Raw genomic sequence first — 19069 nt, forward strand, 5'->3', positions numbered from 1 at the left:
CCAGAAACTCACGGTGAAGGTGTGCATATGAAATCTCATCCTTCATTTGATTACTCTGCAAGCATTAAGTGCAGACGTTTCCAGTATCCATAAGAAAGTTGCTTTTTTATATATGCTTCCCCCACTCTTTCCCTTGCTACCACCAATCCTTTGGCTGTTCTTCCCAGAGACTCTGGGGTCCTTTTCCATTAGGGATGGAGATCTTTTCAGAGCTAGTGGTAATGATGTTCCCTGAAGCCAATTCCACCTGCTGTTAAGGTTGGGGAGTGTATGGAAAGAATAGACTTATAGGGAACATCGGAAGCTGCCTTATACTGAGCCAAACCACGGGTTCATCTAGCTCAGTATTGTCAACACTGGCTGGCAGAGGCTCCGTGAGGTTTCAGGTGGTGGACAGTCCCAGCCCTACCTCGGGATGGTGGGGATTGAACCTGGGACCTTCTGCATCTATAACAGCTGCTCTAGCACTGAGCTACAAACACATGTTTAAGCATCTGTATGTGCCTTGCAGGATAGCCACCCCTGGTCTACACACTGACCTGCAGCTGTTTAAGGTTTCAGGCATGGATCTCTCTTAGCCCCACCTAGAGATGCCAGAGATTGAACCTGCATGAAGAACAGGTGCTCTTAGACTAAGATGGGGCTCTACAGTACTTTAAGATGTGTGAGCAAACATAACAGGCCAGGGTACCGGACCTGATCTATTGCATTGAATGGAACCTGTGGTGTAACTGGGGCAGGCATCCTTGATAGCTGCTCTTAAGCTTGTCCACAATGCGATAAAAAATATATTGTGATTGTGAATATAACTTTTTGTAACTACAGTGTGGTGTTGTTTGTTTCCTCGCAACCTATGGTGAAGATTCAGGTAGGTAGCCAGCAGTGTTGGTCTGATGCAGTCGAAATAAATAAAAAAATAAGAAAATGGTCCAGTAGCATCTTAAAGACCAACTAAGTTGCAAGTTGCGGTCGCGTGGAATTCCACGTGGAGTTAGTTGCCTGAAGCCCCTTTTTAAACTTAAGCAGGGGAAAGTTTGGTGAAAGTTTGGTGAATTGCTGCCAAGGAGTGTGGTGGAGTCTTCTTCTTTGGAGGTCTTTAAGCAGAGGCTTGACAACCATATCTCAGGAGTGCTCTGATGGTGTTTCCTGCTTGGCAGGGGGTTGGACTCGATGGCCCTTGTGGTCTCTTCCAACTCTATGATTCTATGATTCTAAGTTTGTTCTGGGTATAAGCTTTCATGTGCATGCACACTTCTTCAGATTCCTTTTCTTATCAACGTCGCAAAGAAACTTGCACAGGTACAGGTAGCTGAAGAAGTATGCATGCACATGAAAGCTTATACCCAGAACAAACTTAGTTGGTCTCTCAGGTGCTACTGGACAATTTTCTTTAATGTTTTCACCATAGGTTGAAATAATAATAAAAAAGACTGGCTGACAGAAGGGGCGAAAAACCTCTGCTATAATGTTAGCAGGTTGTTTTTGCAGAGAATGCAAGAGTTACTACTGTATTTGATATTACCATGAACGCAAAGTGTACAGACTTGGACTGAGCCTTTATCTTATTTTTTACTGTTTATATGTGTTTTTGTTTTCAAGACTCCGTTTGCCACTTCTTTCTCCCCCCTCCCTTTCAAATTGAGTATTTGTTCAACGTTGCATGGGCAGTTCACAGAAAAGATTTATCTGTAGAATGTGCTGAGGTCAGGCCTGCTGGTAACACAAAAAACAAACTTCCTTAGCCGAGGAATCTGCAAAGGTCTTTCAGCAGCTGCCCTGGAAACCAGCTGCCCTTCCTGAGGCTGTAAAATGGGGGCGAGGTGCAGGCGGGGAAGTGGATTCCCCCCCCCCCAAAGGTGACAGTTTAACTTTTTTTTTGCTCTTGCTGCAGCAGCAGCAGTTTTTTTTTTTTTTGGGAGGCTTTGCTTTTTGGTAAATGGATATCTAGGTTAGGAATGTGAGCCTGTCTCCCTGGCATCTTGGCTGGGGGTTTAATATTTAATTGGAGGGAAGGAAACAGAAATGACCAGGCAAGGCTATATTTGCTGTTGCTCCAAAGCAGTGGCTGAAACTTAGAACTCTCTCTACTTTGCCTATTGAGGAGTGGAAGCCGCTCAGTGGTGCAATGCACACAAACGCTGGTGTATACCTGCGACTTTAAACCAGCTTTTGCCAACCTGGTGCCCTCCAGATATTTGGACTACAACTCCCACCAACCTCAGCCACTTAGTTCCCCTTTTTCTGCCCCATGGAGGGGACCAAGAAACAGTCACCCATGCCTTCATCAAATGAAAGCTGAGCTACTGCGTTCCTCCCTCTGTGGAGCTGCCCTTGAATGTGGGGTTGCAAATGGATGAATGTATTGATTAGGGCAGGCATCCCCAACCTTCAGCCCTCCAAATGTTTTGGACTACAATTCCCATCATCCCTGACCACTGGTCCTGTTAGCTAGGGGTCATAGTTGTAGTAGGCCGAGGGCCACAGGTTGGGGATGCCTGGATTAGAGTATTGAACTGGAACTGGGGAAACCTACCTCAGCCTTCTGATTTGGGGCTAGTATCTCGGCCCTCCAGATGTTTTGAGACTACAGTTCCCATCATCCCTGACCACTGGTCCTGCTAGCTAGGGATCGTGGGAGTTGTAGGCCAAGAACATCTGGAGGGCTGAGGTTGAGGAAGCCTGAAACCTGTCCTATCCCTCAGGGTGGTCATGAGGGAAAAACAGAGAGAACCTTTACCGTAAGTTCTGTGAAAGAAAGGGTTGATATAAGACTAACATCTAAAAAAACCAGGAGCATTGACAAGAGCTATCGGTTTTGAACTGGCTTTGCGGGGGGACGGGGGCTATGGTTAAGCAAGCCTGGCAGAGGGTTTCAGTTCTTAAAAAAATTAGTTTAATGTTACTGTGTTAAGGGGACTGTGATCAGTTTTCACACTTCAGCTCAAGGCTTCAGGATCATATGCTGAAAATCTGGAGAGAAATACAATTCTGGAGTGATCCTCTGTTTACCTGTCTCATGTGTGCCTTTGGCATTTAAGCGAGTGACATGAAAGCTTGCAAAATCTTGCTGCTAAGCACATGGTGTCTCCTTTGCTAACCTTTCTCGATACAGAACTTTGCAGTGTTTTTGAAAAAGCTCCTCTGAACTTGATATGGGTGTGTATTTATTTGTTTTCCCCTGGTGTGCAAATTTAATAGTCAAGAGTCAAGATGACCTTCAGGAGTAATTTGCCTGCTTTTGCATTCTCTTTGGAGTAGAAGGGAATAAGCGGTATTCTCCCAGAGATTATTCTGATGTCTGTTCACCAGAAATAACTGCCTTAAAAAAAAAAAAGGTGTTGTAACACAAATGGATATGTGTGACCTGGATTTCTTGGTTGCTTGTTGAAAGGGTCTGTCCTTAATGGCTCGAAAAACAATATACTCTGAAGGCTTTTGTTTTTATTTACTAGAGCGTTGTACCCAACGTTGCTCAGGAATTCTAAGAAACAATAAAAGCAGTGGAGTTTTGAAATGTTGGTGATCTTGATTAAAATGGGCATCTAGTTGTATCCAAACATAGGTGAAAACCTGCTCTTTGATCTCAGGACCCATTGTGCAGAAATTTGGATAAGGTGTCTTAAGAGGTGTCCAGCTACGCAGTGAACAAACAGCCTTCCAAAATATATAGTCGATTTAGTTCATGTCTATCCACCTGTCCTTCTGTGGAACTCAAGGCACTGTTACATTGGGGGTTCCCAGGCTGTGTCTCCCAGGCACTGACCAGATCAGATCTACTTAGCCTGAGTAGATTAGCCACATCACATGTCTTCTGGATCCTGCCCTGGGACCATTCCTAATGGCAGGACACAGATCGCAGATATTTTAGTTACCTGCTTCATTTATCTGGTTTAAGTCTGAATCCAGTCTTGTGGTTTGTTTTGATCCAAACAAACCATGTGTGGTAAGCCAAGAACAAACCTTGGTCGCACCTCGTGGTTTGTTCATAGTAGAATGTAGACAAATGGTAGGGCTGGCTATAGATACGTCTGTTTACGTTTGTGTTTTAAAAGGGAGAAGAAATATTCTGTGACTCTGAAAACCCAAGGCCTTGTACTGTTAATGATGTTACAAGCCTGGTTGGCAGTGGTGCTTAGTGACCAAGTTCTGAGAGGAGAGGGAGATAGGTGATTGCTTTGAGAATGTTAGGTGGGGCCTGGATCAGGTCAACGCATTCTGATTGGTCTGGATGGTGGCATAACCTGATTGGCTGGAGGTTCTTGTCAGTTGGGATTTAAGTGTCAGTTGGGAGAAAGACAGTTGAGGAATTGAAGGGAAAGGAAGGTCTGATTCTCAGCTGGCCTCCACCTGCCTGTAGTCTTACATACAACCAGCCCAAGGGGTGGCCCCGCTTGTCACCTTCCTCCTTAGTCCGAGGGTTGCCCTTGTAGAATTCAGCAAGGAGAAAGAGGATGGGAACAAAACTAGAACTAGTTGGCTCTGCCTGTCTATGCCTCTGGCTCCCCCTACTGTTGGGCTCCCTGCCTTCCACTCTACCAGTCCCAACAGGCGCCACCCATCACTTACATTAAGCCAAACAATGGCTTTGCTCCCGGTAGTTGGGAAGGAGCGCAGTGGCCAAAATTTTCTCCCTGTTCACCAGTGCACTTCCTCTTTCATGCTAAGCCATAGTTGGGCTTTGTGTTGTGTGCAGATGAGGCCATTGTAATCAGAGAGTTCATGAAGAAGTATACAACAGAAAGAGTGCATGTGTACCTTCAGTGAAGGAGGTATGTTAATACTCTCCTTCTCAAAATGGCCTACTCCATTCAGTACTTCACCCCTCTCTTTTCGTTCCCGCTCCAGGAACATAGGAAGCTGCCCAATACTGAGTCAGATCATTGGTCTGTCTAGCTCAGTATTGACAACACTGACTGGCAGCGGTTCTCCAGAGCTTCGGCAGGAGCCTCTCCCTACCCCACATGGAGACGGCAGGGATTGAACCTGGAGCCTTCTGCATTCAAAGCAGTTGTTCTACCACTGAGAGAGCCCTTCCTCCAGAAAATGCTTTCTGCTGAAATAAAACATAGATGTGATTTGGAGTTGTCATGAGAGATCTCTCTCTCTCTGTTCTTACGTTGCTTTTTCTCCTCTTCTCTGCAACAGGCAAATGAAGTGACAGACAGTGCGTACATGGGCTCAGAGAGCACCTATAGCGAGTGTGAGACTTTCACGGACGAAGACACCAGCACCCTGGTGCATCACGAGATGCATGATGAAGTAGAAACGGATAGCGCGATCGATTCCACTGTGCACTCGGAGTTCACGGACCCCATCGAGGAGCCTGAGAACGGGTAGGTGCTTTTATCTTGGTGATGGGTAGGACAGCAGGAGCCTCTCCGGGAACTTAAAGCAGAGATTTGGAAGCTTAGTTTCTTGGCAGACCAGCCTTAGGAAGCACAAAACAAAGGGGTAAGTGGCCATTTCTCCCCTCCACAAAATGTAAGGGCTGCATTCATGCATCACAGTAAGCCATAAAACCATGGTTTACTGTGTGAGAGCCAATCACACCTGTTTCTCTTCTCTCTCTCCCAATGCTAGGAAGAAACAGCCCGCTATCCTTGGCTTTGCGGTTGTGTCCGTTGCACTGATTGTGGTTGGGTTTGCTCCAAACCAGCTGCAGTGCTAAAACCTATGTTTATTCTTAGCTAAATGATCATAAAAACCTTTTAAAACTTCCAGCCACAGTGATGTGTGTGAGTTCTGCATCTGGCACGGAGAGCCAGGACAATGTTTTACCATGGCATGTGAACTGGGCCAAGGGGGGAGCCTTGCTGGATCTGATCAGCAGCCCATCAAGCTAAGCAATCTGTTTCCCGCAGGGGCTAACCAGAAGCCAGCCGTTGTCTCCCGGCGTTGCTTCTTAGCATCTGATATTCAGGGCACACCCGATTCTGGAGGCAGCACAGCCATTGTAACTTGTTGGTAGCCATTAATAGCCTTATCCTCCCTGGATGTGTCTAATCCCCTTTCTAAAGCTATCTAAGCCACTTGCCATCATCACACCTTCATGACAATCAGTTCCCATGCATTTATATCTGCTGCGTGAAGTACTTTCGTTACTCTGTCTGTTTTTGCCATTGGTCATGGACCCACAGGTGGTTGCAGGCTGATAGGCTTCTCATCCCTGGTTTACGGAATTTGCATTTATTTCATTTAAACATTTGTATCAGGTGTCTTTTCTAGATCAGCTCTGTCCAAGGTGGCAAACGGAAAACGAACTATAAAAATAAAGTAATCTAATAATAGCACTTTAAAATTTAAAAAGAAAAAAGGCACTATGTTGAGATACAATTCAGGCAGTATAAAAACAGTTTTGAGAGCCACAACAGAGAAATAGCGTGAACAATTATAACACATTCTTAAATGTGGCAACTGAGGAAGTTCTGTCTGGTAGAGGCTGTCCTTGAGCAGGCCTTGCCTCATGTCCCCACCAATCTAACTACTAGGACCTAGGAGAGCAGGGTTCAAATCTCTACTCAGCCATGAAGCTCATTCGGTGACCTTGGGCCAGTCACCATCTTTGAGACTAACCGACCTTACAGAGTTGCTGTGAGGATGAAAAGGGGAGGAGGAGATACATATACACTGTCCTTGGAAGATAAAGGTGGTATATAAATGCAATAAGTAAGTAAGTAAGTAAATTTTAAGGGCAGGCCAACTGCGCATGGCCTTAGGCACTGGTCTTAAAGCATAGGCAAAAATGAGGCCTGGAAATGACAGCCTGTGGGTTTCTGGAAGAAATTGTCCTCCTTTCCTGGGGAACAAATGGGGGATCAAACTGGCAACTAGCTGTGTTGCATAGGGGCCAGCTCCTAGGGGCCAAGGTGTCTTTGGACCCCCCAGTAAAATATTTAAAGAAGTAGGGCCCCCCAAAGTTGATGGGCATGGGCATTCAATTGGTGCCGTGCACCATGTCCTGTGATTGATTATGAGGGGCAGGGCTTACCTCCCCCCAGTATTTTATTCAAGTTGGCACCCCTGCTGTGTTGACCTGCAAGGTTTGTCTTGTGCAGAGCAAAGTCGAAGTTTTGGGGAAGTGCATGCTAATTTCCACCCCTAACGTTGTGGATATTTTGTGTGTTTTTGAAAAGGCAATCATACAGTCATGCTGGTAGCCCCCTTTTTTTAAACTTGACCTGTTCAATGAAAGAAAAAAGTGCATTCATATATCCACCTGCCACCTTCTCTCCAAAGTGTCCAGAGTGTGATCCAACCTGATCATAGCAATCATTCGTCCTGATAAGGCTTGTACAGGGGGGAACCTTCTTGGTGAAGTCAGACTACTGGCCTACTTGGGCCCGGAATGTCTACGCTGTCAGGAATTGTACCGATGATTTCCTACAAAGTCTGTGCCCTACCACCAAGCTACAAGCCCTGGCTGGGGTTTTGGCTGGCGGTGATTCTCCAGGTTCTCTGGCAGGAGCTGTCTGAGTCTGTGACTTAACTATAGCCCTGTCCGACTAGTTCCCTGCTGGGCATAAGCCACCATATGTATCCATGAGAAGGGAGGACTCTTCAGGTTTTCCATTTTGGGTATCAGGGTGTTGTTGTTTTTTAAGTTGACTTGGGACTTAAGATGTGCCTTTGCACTAGTTTAGGGTTAGGCAAAGCTTCTTTTCCCCACCCCCCAAAAAACCCTGTTCACTTTCTACTTGGAGCACCTGAAGGAGGACTTCCCATATGCCCACAAGGAGCTGGAGAAGGTTCTGATTGTGATCCGGGGCTGAAAGAGTGTTTTTGCTGCTGGAGGCCCTGCAGATTAAGAGGGGGAACTGGGATTAGCCTCCTGCCGCTTTCTTTGCTGAAATGAGCTGGGCTCAGTGGTTGCTAACCCTCAGTCCGTAATCAGCTTCTGAGCTGCGAGGCCACCAAGGGCCTTTTTTTTCCTGGAGAGACTTAGCAAGCATGCCAGCTTGCGTTCGCCCTGCCCGGCCTCCTGGGAGTATGGCTCAGTGCATTGGACTCTCCTGCCTGTAGGTACAAATGCCTTTCTTTGGAGGCGGGTGGGTGGGATATTTGTCTTTTTAAAAGTGGAGTTGCTGTGTTTGACCAGGATAGTGGCAGTTCTGTGTGTGTAGCTTTGGAGTGGCTTCTTTACAAGCACTGGAGACGCAAGGTCCAAGCGGGCAGCAAATTAACATCAACGCTGCTTTTTACAAAGCATGGTGGAAAATGCCATTCCTGCAAGTCTTATAAAGAGTTATGTGCGGGATTAATTGATGTGCTAGGGTGGAAAAGAAGTCGAAGCTAAAAGTTGAGTGCGGGGGGGGGGGCAGCGTCATACGCTCCTGGTAGGCATTGTATTGCTCAGCCAAGAATGCTATGTCCTAGGAGGAGGGTTTTTTGATCCCTGACACATACATACATACATACATACATACATACATACATACAATGAGCCTGGACATCCTCCATTTGCTGCAAGAAGCCAGTGGTATGAGGACTAGAAGGAAAAAGAATGGGTGGTGATTTATCGTTTATTATTATTATTATTATTATTATTATTATTATTATTATTATTATTGCCATCATCAATCATTACAGGAACAGATTCCTTTCAAGCCTTTCATTTCCATATTTTGCATTCCAGTGCTTAACAAAGCAAGTCCATCTCCCGACCAGATGGCTCTTCCACAGTCTGCCTTCTCTCCCTTGGATGGAGCGGCACAGTTTATCCATTTCTGCCAGCTCCAGACATTTTAATAACCATTCCCATTCAGCTGAAATTGGTTGACATTTCCATTTTCCAGCCCACACTTATTTTTGCTGCCATCCTCATGATCCTAACTGATCTATGGGAATGTTGCTCTCAGTCAAAATGGCAGGAATGATTATTATGATGGCTTCTCACGAGAGCCCAGGGCAATTGTCAGTGCAGCAGCATACAATAATAATAGACAATTTTTAATAATAGTGTGTCTTAATTCTTTAGAGCTGCCTTGGAATGTGCCCCCCCACGCTTTTTAGTGTCGACAAACTAAATTATTATTTTTTAAACAACTCAAAACTTGATGGACACTCTGTGCCATCTATTTCTAATTTACTAGTGGTCATTCCTAGAGTATGACTATATATATACCTGTTGATAAAAATGCTCCCCTTTCTATGTTACAAACTATAGTTCATCCAGATGGGCACTTCCTTATTTTGTTGACAAGGATCTGAAATATGACATTGGATATAGAAAATATATATGGTCGAAATTTGTACTCTCCTAGAATGTGTTCCCTGAATATTTGAGCTGTTTGACTGATATGACATATGAACAGAAGCAGAAATTGGGCCTTTTGCATAACTGGCTTTGCCTTGATCTTGACAGGGATTTGCCTCCCATAAGATTGGCTTGACCACTTCTCTCTCACTCTTCCTCTCCCTCCCTCCCTCACTGGGGCTTGCTAGATTTTAATATCTACTTTCCTCCAATATTTCCTTCCTGCACTGGGGTCTTGATCCCCTCTTCCTTATTTCTGTTTTGCTGGTGGTCAGAAGATCTTCTCCTTGTTGATGTCCAGAGATTTGACTCCCATCTTGCCGCCTTCTGCTCATGCACTTCCCTTGTTTTTAGTGCGTTAGGGATCTTTACCAAAATAGGGACACATTCCTCTCCCTTTCCAGAAGCTTACTTACCATGGCCAGTATTTTTGAGCCATCAAAAATGCCTAGCTGAACAGGAATGTTTCAAAATTTCTTCTGAAAGTCAGTAATGAGGGAGGGCACTCCACAGATGGGGAACCACCGCTGAAAGGGCCCTGTCACAGGTGAACAGTAGCTGAGCAGCAACTGGAAGTGACACCACCAACAGAGTGGTACCACTGCTGCCAGAGGAGAGGTCACTAGTTCCTTGTGTAGTGTATTTATTTTTACTTTCTTCCTCAAATATCAAAATTAAACCCAAGTTGTGAGCCCAGTTTAGAGGACCGATTTTACTGATTTCTTTTGAAGATTGCTTCCCAGAATTTTGTAATCTTTTCATAACACTAGCATGCAATTACACACACAGACCCCACAGATACACACAAACCTTAAAACACAATGGAGCAAATCCCAAAAGTAACATAATTGTATATTATCCTTGGGCAATGCTTGTAGCTTTTTCATCATGTGTACTTTGTTTTGGAGTACGTCAACCTGAATCTCTGCATTGCCTTTGCTTTTGGGAATTTTTCATCAGCAGTGAGGAACACAGCCTCACTCCTCCTCCTGTTTCCTGGATGATAGCACGACTGTTCCGTCTGTTAACACAAAAAGCACACACACTTTTGCATCCCTAGAATTGCTGATAACTCTGGGTTTCCTGTTTTTGAATTAAGGCAGGATCAGTGTCACGAATTCTCATCCACATAGAGGTGCAGGGGTTTGGTGCTTTTGGTTTAAGCCACTTCTTACTCTGATTTAGAAATTATATTTGAAGAGCCTTTCCAAGCCTTTAAAGTTCTTCAGTCCTGAAAGACCTGCAGCTCACCTAAAGATTCAACCTCATTTACCTTGCAAAGTGGGTGGCCCTTAGGCCCATTTTCCAGTCAGGGAAGTGAGGCTGCAGGGCCACGTCCCAAGACCTGTCTAGTGACAACTCAGCTAGTTTAAAATGGCAAACGAGGACTCGCATCTGTGACTCTGTCCGCTAGGCTGTGCACCCATGTACGAATGGCGTTCTTTTTGTTACGGAATGCTGGTATCTGTGAAATAAGCCTGGCGTCTGTGCCTTTGACAAGTTACACTGCTTAAAAGCATGTTCCTGGGCCCTTAATAGGATTATGCAGTCCTAAATGCCGCAACACTTTAATATGTGGGTTGGCTGTGCAGCTGAAAATATTTTACTGTTGATTCAGCCGCCTCTTAGATTGGTTGCCTGCCATACAGCCACTGCCTTATTGTATGCACTTTCTACAAAGGACATAAGTTTTGCTTGGCCCAGCTATATTTGCATTGTGCTTGGGCATTCACAGCACCTTCTGCAACGCTGGGCCTGCACAGATTTGCAGCCTTGGGTGTATGCATGCAAGCTCTGTCATGTGTCACATGCCTTGGCCTTGAGTGAATGCACAGCTTGAGTGGTGTACTCCAGGACAGAGCAGTGATTGGTTTGGTCACCAAACTAAAACAAGGAAGAGGGGACGGTTGCATCCAATGTAAGAGCCCTGCTGCATCAGGCCAAAGGTCCATTGAATCCAGCATCTGGTTCCCACAATAGCCAGCCAGGAGCCATTCTGCCATCTGCAGAAGACTGCCATGCAGGCCCCTGGCTCTCTCATTTCGCACTCTGCTGGCTGAGGCTGATGGTACTATGAGTCCAATGCAGCTGGAAGGCACCAAGTTCATAAAAGCTCCCTTGTAGCTTGCAGCAATCACTGCTGCTCCTGTTAACCAAGTCAGCCCAAAATATTTATCTACTAGCAGCCCCATACGTGGCATTGCTCAGGCATTGCTAAGAAAGCATAAAATCAACACAGTTGCTTTGATCAGTTCAGTCTGCCGCCTTGATTCAAAATGATGTGCAACCGTATCCAAACACTGACAGAAACCTGTTCTTTGATCTTGGGGGTCATCATGCAAAATTTGATTATGATATCTTAAAAGGTGCTGAAATGCGTAGTGAATGAATGAACTAACAACTTTCCAAAATATATAAAAGGTAAAGGGACCCCTGACCATTAGGTCCAGTCGCGGACAACTCTGGGGTTGCGGCGCTCATCTCGCTTTATTGGCCGAGGGAGCCGGCGTACAGCTTCCGGGTCACGTGGCCAGCATGACTAAGCCGCTTCTTGCGAACCAGAGCGGTACCTATTTATCTACTTGCACTTTGACGTGCTTTCGAACTGCTAGGTTGGCAGGAGCAGGGACCGAGCAACGGGAGCTCACCCCGTCGCAGGGATTCAAACCGCTGACCTTCTGATCGGCAAGTCCTAGGCTCTGTGGTTTAACCCACAGCGCCACCCGCGTCCCTTCCAAAATATATAGTAGATAACTAAATTTGGATCCTGAATGCCATTGTGGTGAAGCCACATGATAAGTGTAGTAATACATAAATTATTACATAATGATTGATAAATGTCATAAATAATAATAATATTGTGGATCTGTGGCAGCAGAAAAATGCAGGCAGCAGTCTTGAGCATGACTCCATCAATGCTGCTCTCTGCAGGGGTGTGGCCATCATTTGTTGGAAGCGGTGGGTGTGGTGAACGCCTTGGTTCTTTCTCTTGAGATACTGACTTCCCTTTCCACCAACAGATCTCACCCTCATGACCTGCCTTTGACCTCGGACATTAACAATCACTCCATCGTCACCGTAATCAGTGGGGAGGAGCACTTTGAGGACTACGGGGAAGGGAATGAGGTGGATCTCTTCTCAGATAGCTTGTGCAACGGAGAAAGTGGCTTCAGTAGTTCATCCTTCCTCTCTCCCAGGTAAGATGGCCAGAACCTGTGTCTCATGTTGATGCATTTCGAACGTTTCTCAGCTGGCTGGTGCCTGTCTCTTAAGCTTCTTCCGTAGTCTGTCTTCAGCACCACCACCGCTGTCGAAAGTAACTGTTGCATATAACTCTGGTTGTATGTCTTTGAGTCAGCCGCTAAACCAACCTTTCTCAATATGGTGCCCTCAATAAAGTTGGATTAAAACTCCCATCAGCCCTAGCCAACATGCTATGCTAGTTGAAGCTGATGGGAGTTGTAGTCCAGCAATATCTGGAGGGCACAGGTTGGCAAAGGCTGCAGTAAACATTGGCCCGGAGGGAAATCTGTTAGAACTGTGCGGTTAGCAGTATTGGTGAACAGTCATGAGATTGCTGCAGCACACGGCTTCCAGTTTTGCTCTGCTTTAATGGAGGAAGGCCCCACGACAGCAGGAGATCGTTGGTGAAGGAAAAACAAAGATGATTGAGGGTAATTATCCTTGCAAATCCCCCCCCCCCCAGGACGGGAGGAATGGGCTTCACTCGCAGTTCATCTTGGAATCTGGCTCTCACTCCGGCAAGGAAAGTACTTCGCCTGTCGAAAACCCTCCAACGCCGCCATTAAGAAGCAGAGGTTCTCCTGTTAGCGTTTAATTGGACTAAAGTACAGGCGCATGCTAGAAGAGATGAGATCACAAATTCCAGAGCAAACCCAACTGCAAGGACTTTAAAGTTTGAACTTGAGATAAGACTTCATTTGGTGCAAAAGACGGGGGGAGGGGAGCCTACAGTTTCTTTATTTAAAGTTTTCTTCTCTACATTTATGATTCGGCAACCCTCCTCTGAATATTAGTTCAAATTATATTTGTACAAGCAAGGATGGAAGAAATTGGATTATAAATATGGAATATAACATCAAACAAAACTGTGTGTGTAAAAAAAGCAAAAAGGGAGGGAAGCTCTATTTTGCAAAAGGTTTATGATGGAAACTTTGAGCTGAATCTTCCCCATTCTTTATTGTTTACAAAGTGTATTGAATAACGCTAAGAGGACTTGGAATTTAATTTAGTTGGAAGTATAATTGCTCATATATCTTCAGTTGGAAGGAAGGATGAAAGGAGTCTGTGAACTGCCAAGGAACTGATAAGGTTTTTAGTGAGTCATCTACAGCTTGACAGATCACTCTTCTTCCCAGGCTGAGAGGAAAAATGGTGACAACAGGTTATTTATTGGGACAGAGTGACTTTTGCAGTTGTTGTTAAAGTTGCAAAACAATGAACCAGGGGCAGAGTGAGGGAGAAATTTCTGGAACAACAATGGGATATCAGCTCCTTCCAAGGCATGATGGATAACAACAACAACAACCGGGGGGGGGGGGGGAGACATAACATCTTACGAGGACAGGAAGAAACACCATGGACAGAATAATTGCCACACACAGGAAGACAAGGATATAGCTTGAGTTTTATAAATCATTTAATGTGTCAACACGAATAGAAGTTATTAATACTGCAGTTGTTGTATAAGGGATTATTATTATGACCGGAATGTAATTGAAATTAATAACATTTTGGAACGAAGAAATAATGCAAATAATCAATCCATCAAAGCATGCAGGGGGCTAGTTCATCTAAATTATATAATTTGGTATTTGAACAATTGGTATTAATAATTGTATCATAAATTGTATTGCTATTATGGGGCGATTATTAGACTGTAATTGAAGACTAATAAGAATTTTTTTGCTCCCGCGCACCCATCCTGATCACAGCTCCACAAGCACATGGGTGTACTTTCAACAGCGGCACACTAACATATCAAACGTGGGTCAAGTGGAGGATGGGAAGGTCTGGTTGTTCCAGCACGTTCCCAGCACTGCCTGGTCGCATTGTCTCCACATTCTCAGCACTCCCCACCCAGCTGGGGTTAGCTTGGCTATTGGGTACTTCCACCAAACAGGTTTTTGCTGGTATCGAGTTGGCTTGTTTACCAGCCTGATACTCTGAAGCCGTCAGGGCAGACCTTGCCACAGTTTTCTCCCCTCTGTGTGATGAATGTGCAGGGGAATAGCTGTGAGCCAACAACACACAGGCAGCAGGAAGAAAAAGGCTGTGCTACATAGCAAGCTGCACCATCCCAAGTTAAATCATTGGTCCATCTGGTTCAATCTTGTCCATACTTACTGGCTCTGCAGGATTTCGGAGAGAGCTCTTTCCCCGTTCTACCTGGAGTTTTAAGCTGACAGCATCCACACGAAAAGCAGAGGTGCTCTGCCTTTGCAAACATAGGAAGGTGCGTTGCACTGAGTCAGACCATTGATCCATCTTGCTTGGTATTGTCTACACTGACTCGCTGCAGATTTCCAGAGTTTCAGAGAAGGGTCCTTCCCAGCCTGACCTTGCGCATGGAAAGCAGATGCTCTACCACTGAGCTATGACAAAAGGCCCTGTGCACCACAAATCCTGCTTCTCTCACCTCTACAGATCCATATAAATGTGTCCTAAGCAGCAGGGAGAAAATGATTTGTGTGAGAGAGCGATACTTTCTTCGGCTGCACGAAATAGCTATGGAAGATGATGGGTGTCACATACCTTCTCTGATGCCTTCTGAGCAGAATAAAGCACCTTTCTCCTGCCTTTCCCATGCAGTCCATAGAGATGCTTTCATTTTAGGGCATTTCTCCCATATCTGTGCAGATGTTTCTCTACCTGGATTACATGTTCCTGTGGCACACAGGTCATCACGGCCTGTTCCCTTGGCATGCAATGGGTCCAGGTTGCCAGGTGTGCTAGCAAATCACCCAGCAGCTTAGTGCAAACACATCTTCACTCCATTCAAGGAAATGAATGTTTTGATGGGATCTAAGTAAGGCCATGTGCAGATTGACCATACATTGGTGCCAAATGAACCTGCTGGGAAACGAGGCAAGCAGGAGGAGCCAGTTTATCATAGGAACAGAGGAAGCTGCCTTATCAGACCACCGGCTGGCAGCAGCGCTCCTGGATTTCAAGGAAGCGTCTCTCCTAGTCTCTAGCTTGCAGATGCCTGGGATAGAACCTGAGGCTGTCTGGTCCTAAGGCTGTTTGCCAAAGGGGATGCCCCTGAAAGATGCTGAGCTGGACTCTGGCTACCGGCTGCTAACGGCTTGTGTGGTTGTTGACAGGATGCTTGGCGCTGGCTAGTCCTGCTGAGTGAGCAGGAGAAAATAGGGAGAGTTGCACAAATGGGTTGAAGGGCTTCCTGTTGTCAGTGGTCCAGCAGGAGCAGGGATTTCCTATGGAGATGCGAACAGGAAGATGCATCTTACTCCTCTCCTAGCTCAGAAGCTGCCATTTTGTCCCAGCGAGCAAGTCTACTGCATACAAATATGTCCTCTACTCCCTGCACTCCTGAGGTTGTTATACTTAAGGATGGATGGATCTGTCAGTTGACTTCTCTCTGCTTCTCATTTTTTCCAACCTTGAATTCAGTTCTCTTCATTTCTGCAGCAATTTGTGTGTTGTTGTTTTTTTTTAAAAAAAAACCCTTCATTTAAATCCCAAGTGGAAATACAAAAAAAATCAGGAAAAACAGGAGGGGTGGCTCAGCGACCACAGAATGCTTGTTTATTGTAGGATGGGGGAGAGAGGGAATGGAGAGGTGGACTCCGGAACAGCCACCCTCCATGCTGCAACACAATGGCAGTGTAGCTTGAGAATGACTTGAACATCTTTCTATGCTGAACAGAGTGCTTCTTCTATTTGCGGTTTGGTTTCGCTCTCTTCTCCCAGTCTTCCCCACAGTGCTGCCCTTACTTAAGCAAAAGCAACAGCTTTTGGTGGTGTAGTGGTTAAGAGCAGTAGTCTCGTAATCTGGTGAACTGGGTTCGCGTCTCTGCTCCTCCACTGCAGCTGCTGGGTGACCTTGGGCCAGTCACACTTCTCTGAAGTCTCTCAGCCCCACTCACCTCACAGAGTGTTTGTTGTGGGGGAGGAAGGGAAAGGAGAATGTTGGCCGCTTTGAGACTCCTTCGGGTAGTGATAAAGCGGGATATCAAATCCAAACTCTTCTTCTGTAGCATTTACAAAGAGAGGAACATTTTGCTTTGCAACTTGTGCAGAGGTGGTTCTCGAGTCCAGATTTCCAGAGCAGGGTGTTTCTGCAGTTAACAAGTTGCAAGCTTTTCCTGCTCTCAAGGAAGGAGCATTGCTCTCCAAATCGTGTGGAGCGAAATGGAAAGTGTTGTATCAGTTAGCACCAGAGCTTGTTCTTCTCTAGGTTTGATTCTTCATTGTGTTTTTTTCCTCCTCCTCGCAAGCTTCAGCTCCTGCTAGGCCTCAGTGTTAATTTTTTTTAATTTTTTTTTTAAAGTGAATGACTTCTTTGGAGGTAGGAAGGGGATCAGTTGTGGGAGTTTGTTGCACATTTTAGAAGAACTTCATCTGAAATCAGTAGCTTGGTATAAGAATGCTGTTATGCATACAGTGCCAAAGATTTTTGACTGCACACCAAGAAGTGTGAAGCTCCTGTAGTTTGCAACAGCTTCAGTTCTGGCACCGTAGGTCAGCATGTTCGGGCATCTGCCACAGACCCACATATTCCTGCAGGGGTCCCTTTGACAAGAGCCCCCTGGACCAGCTGCAGTAAAGGATGCGCATTCACTGAGGGGGCACAAAGAGGGGGTCTTTCCCCAGGGCCCTCCAAACCCTGGGACTGATGCTGCTTGGCTTGTTGCTTCTTTCCATCCGACTAGATGCTTGCAGCCTCCTCTTGAGATGTAAGTTGCTCAGCAAAACAGTAGGAACTGAGCCAAGTCGTTTACTGTCTTTCCAGGTGTTTGTAAATTTAACCTTGTTTCTACCAGCTCACACCTCTGTGTGTCTATGTTTGTGTTTGCGTGTGTGTGTGTATTTAAATTAAGCCTCTCCTTTGTGGTTTTCACTATTAACCTTATCTCCGATTTAAACCTTGTGGCTTCCAGAAGTTTATTTCAGTGGAGGGGAGGTATAACCACCTGCCTCTCTCAAACATATTTTTAATCCTTACTGTAAAATTTTTTTTTAGCTGTCACAGTACCAAAAATGGCTGCCACAGATCACTACATGTGTAAATGTTGGTACAGATCACGTGCAACCACGTTGGCTTATGGAGAGTTCCAAGGGTCACACAGAATAGCCTGGAGGGCTATATTTGGCTCCTGGGTTTGATGTTCCCATCCAGTATCCTATATAGTGTGGATGGGATCTGGCTCTCCTGATAATGACCTTTGCAAAGGCTTCTAGCAAGACAGATGAGCATCAGTTGGGACACTCTATTGCAGGTATTCCCAAACTGCAGTTCACAGACCACCAGTGGTCTGCAAGCTTCATTTAGGTGGTTCATGGCGTGTTGTCTGTGGATTTGTGGTTGAAGATGAGAGAAGGCACATAACCACATTAAATATTAATATTGATTTAGAATGGTATTTTTCTTGATGCTTTTTTAATTGGAAAAAAATACCAACTGAGCACACGCACACCCTTTCCCCCAAAAGCTCAGTTCAGACTATAGTGGTGAGCATAGCTGCCTTCCAAAAGCTCAGTTCAGATGTAAAGTTCATGCACAAGCACTGAAGTGGGGAGAGACTGAAAGTTGTTAAAATCCATAAGAAGGAAAATGTGGATCCAACCATATGTTAGGGAATGCTGCAGTTTGTCCTGTAGGGTCTTTGTTTGTGTGCTGGATGAGTGGCCACCAGTTCATGGAATTCAAATTATAATACAATGAAATTCAAATTAAAAGAAATAAAAGAAGCAGTAATAATACAATTAAAAATCATGCACAGTGCATTACAGTTTCTGCAACAGGCAGAAAAATCATGAAGTGGTCTTCTAAGACGCTCAGCAAATATTCATGTGATTTGTGGGGTGAAGTGGTAGTTTGTTGGAAAGAGGCAGCAAATCACTGTCTCCTTGAAATGGCATTAACTAGCCCACACCTTTCTTTTACAAAACACCACCTGCCTCCAAAATTGGCTACTCGAGAGCATCCGTCTTCTTCTCCTTCAACTTCTGGAAGCCACAGGTGGAATCGAGGGGCTCTGCCTGAATGTTCTACTTTTTTACAAGAATGACACACTTGTGATTTTTCTAGCACCAACCCACTTGCGGCGAAACTGCACAGCATTATCACTGACGAGGCGTTTGAGTTTTACTGTACCCAATGCCACAAACAAATCAACCGCCTCGAGGACCTGTCTGCTCGCCTAAATGATCTTGAAATGAATAGGTAACTCGTTTGGGGCATGAGACACTCTTCTTTTTAAAGTTGCATGATTTATATGTTCATGGGAAAGTAGGACTTGCATGGTTTGCTAAGCATGGGTGCTCGCTTTTTTCCTTCCTTCTTTCTTGTTTAACAAATCACGTCTGCAGTACGTACAGAGGAAGGGCCCTGAACTGCTGTTGTCTATTGTCGAAGGCTGAACTGTGAATCAGGAATCTAGTTCGAATCCAGTTCGAATCTAGCCTCTGCCAATCTGCCTACCAGGCAGCTTTAAGTGATATTTGGGCCCCTGTTATTGAAACCATTTGATATTTGGGGAGCTTACGCTGCAGGGTGGGCCTATTTCCTTTGAGGTTTGCCAAATTGGTTGGTTGGTTTATTTCACAAGA

General features: G+C 45.3%; 1 protein-coding gene across 8 annotated transcripts in view; it reads left to right on the plus strand.

The window, feature by feature from the left end:
- Positions 1-19069, plus strand: part of RAB11FIP3 (RAB11 family interacting protein 3) — a 90344-nt gene that overhangs the window by 52651 nt on the left and 18624 nt on the right. For 5 of the 8 annotated variants that reach the window (XM_081169859.1, XM_081169852.1, XM_081169853.1 and 2 more), the window contains 3 exons: positions 5146-5333; positions 12274-12450; positions 18549-18683. In XM_081169859.1, the coding sequence (XP_081025985.1) occupies positions 5146-5333; positions 12274-12450; positions 18549-18683 (500 nt within the window). The remainder of the gene's footprint in view (positions 1-5145; positions 5334-12273; positions 12451-18548; positions 18684-19069) is intronic. The other 3 variants (XM_081169856.1, XM_081169858.1, XM_081169857.1) reach the window with 1 other exon arrangement.

Source organism: Podarcis bocagei, assembly GCF_964188305.1.
Source record: "Podarcis bocagei genome assembly, chromosome: 14".
Lineage (NCBI taxonomy): Eukaryota > Metazoa > Chordata > Lepidosauria > Squamata > Lacertidae > Podarcis > Podarcis bocagei.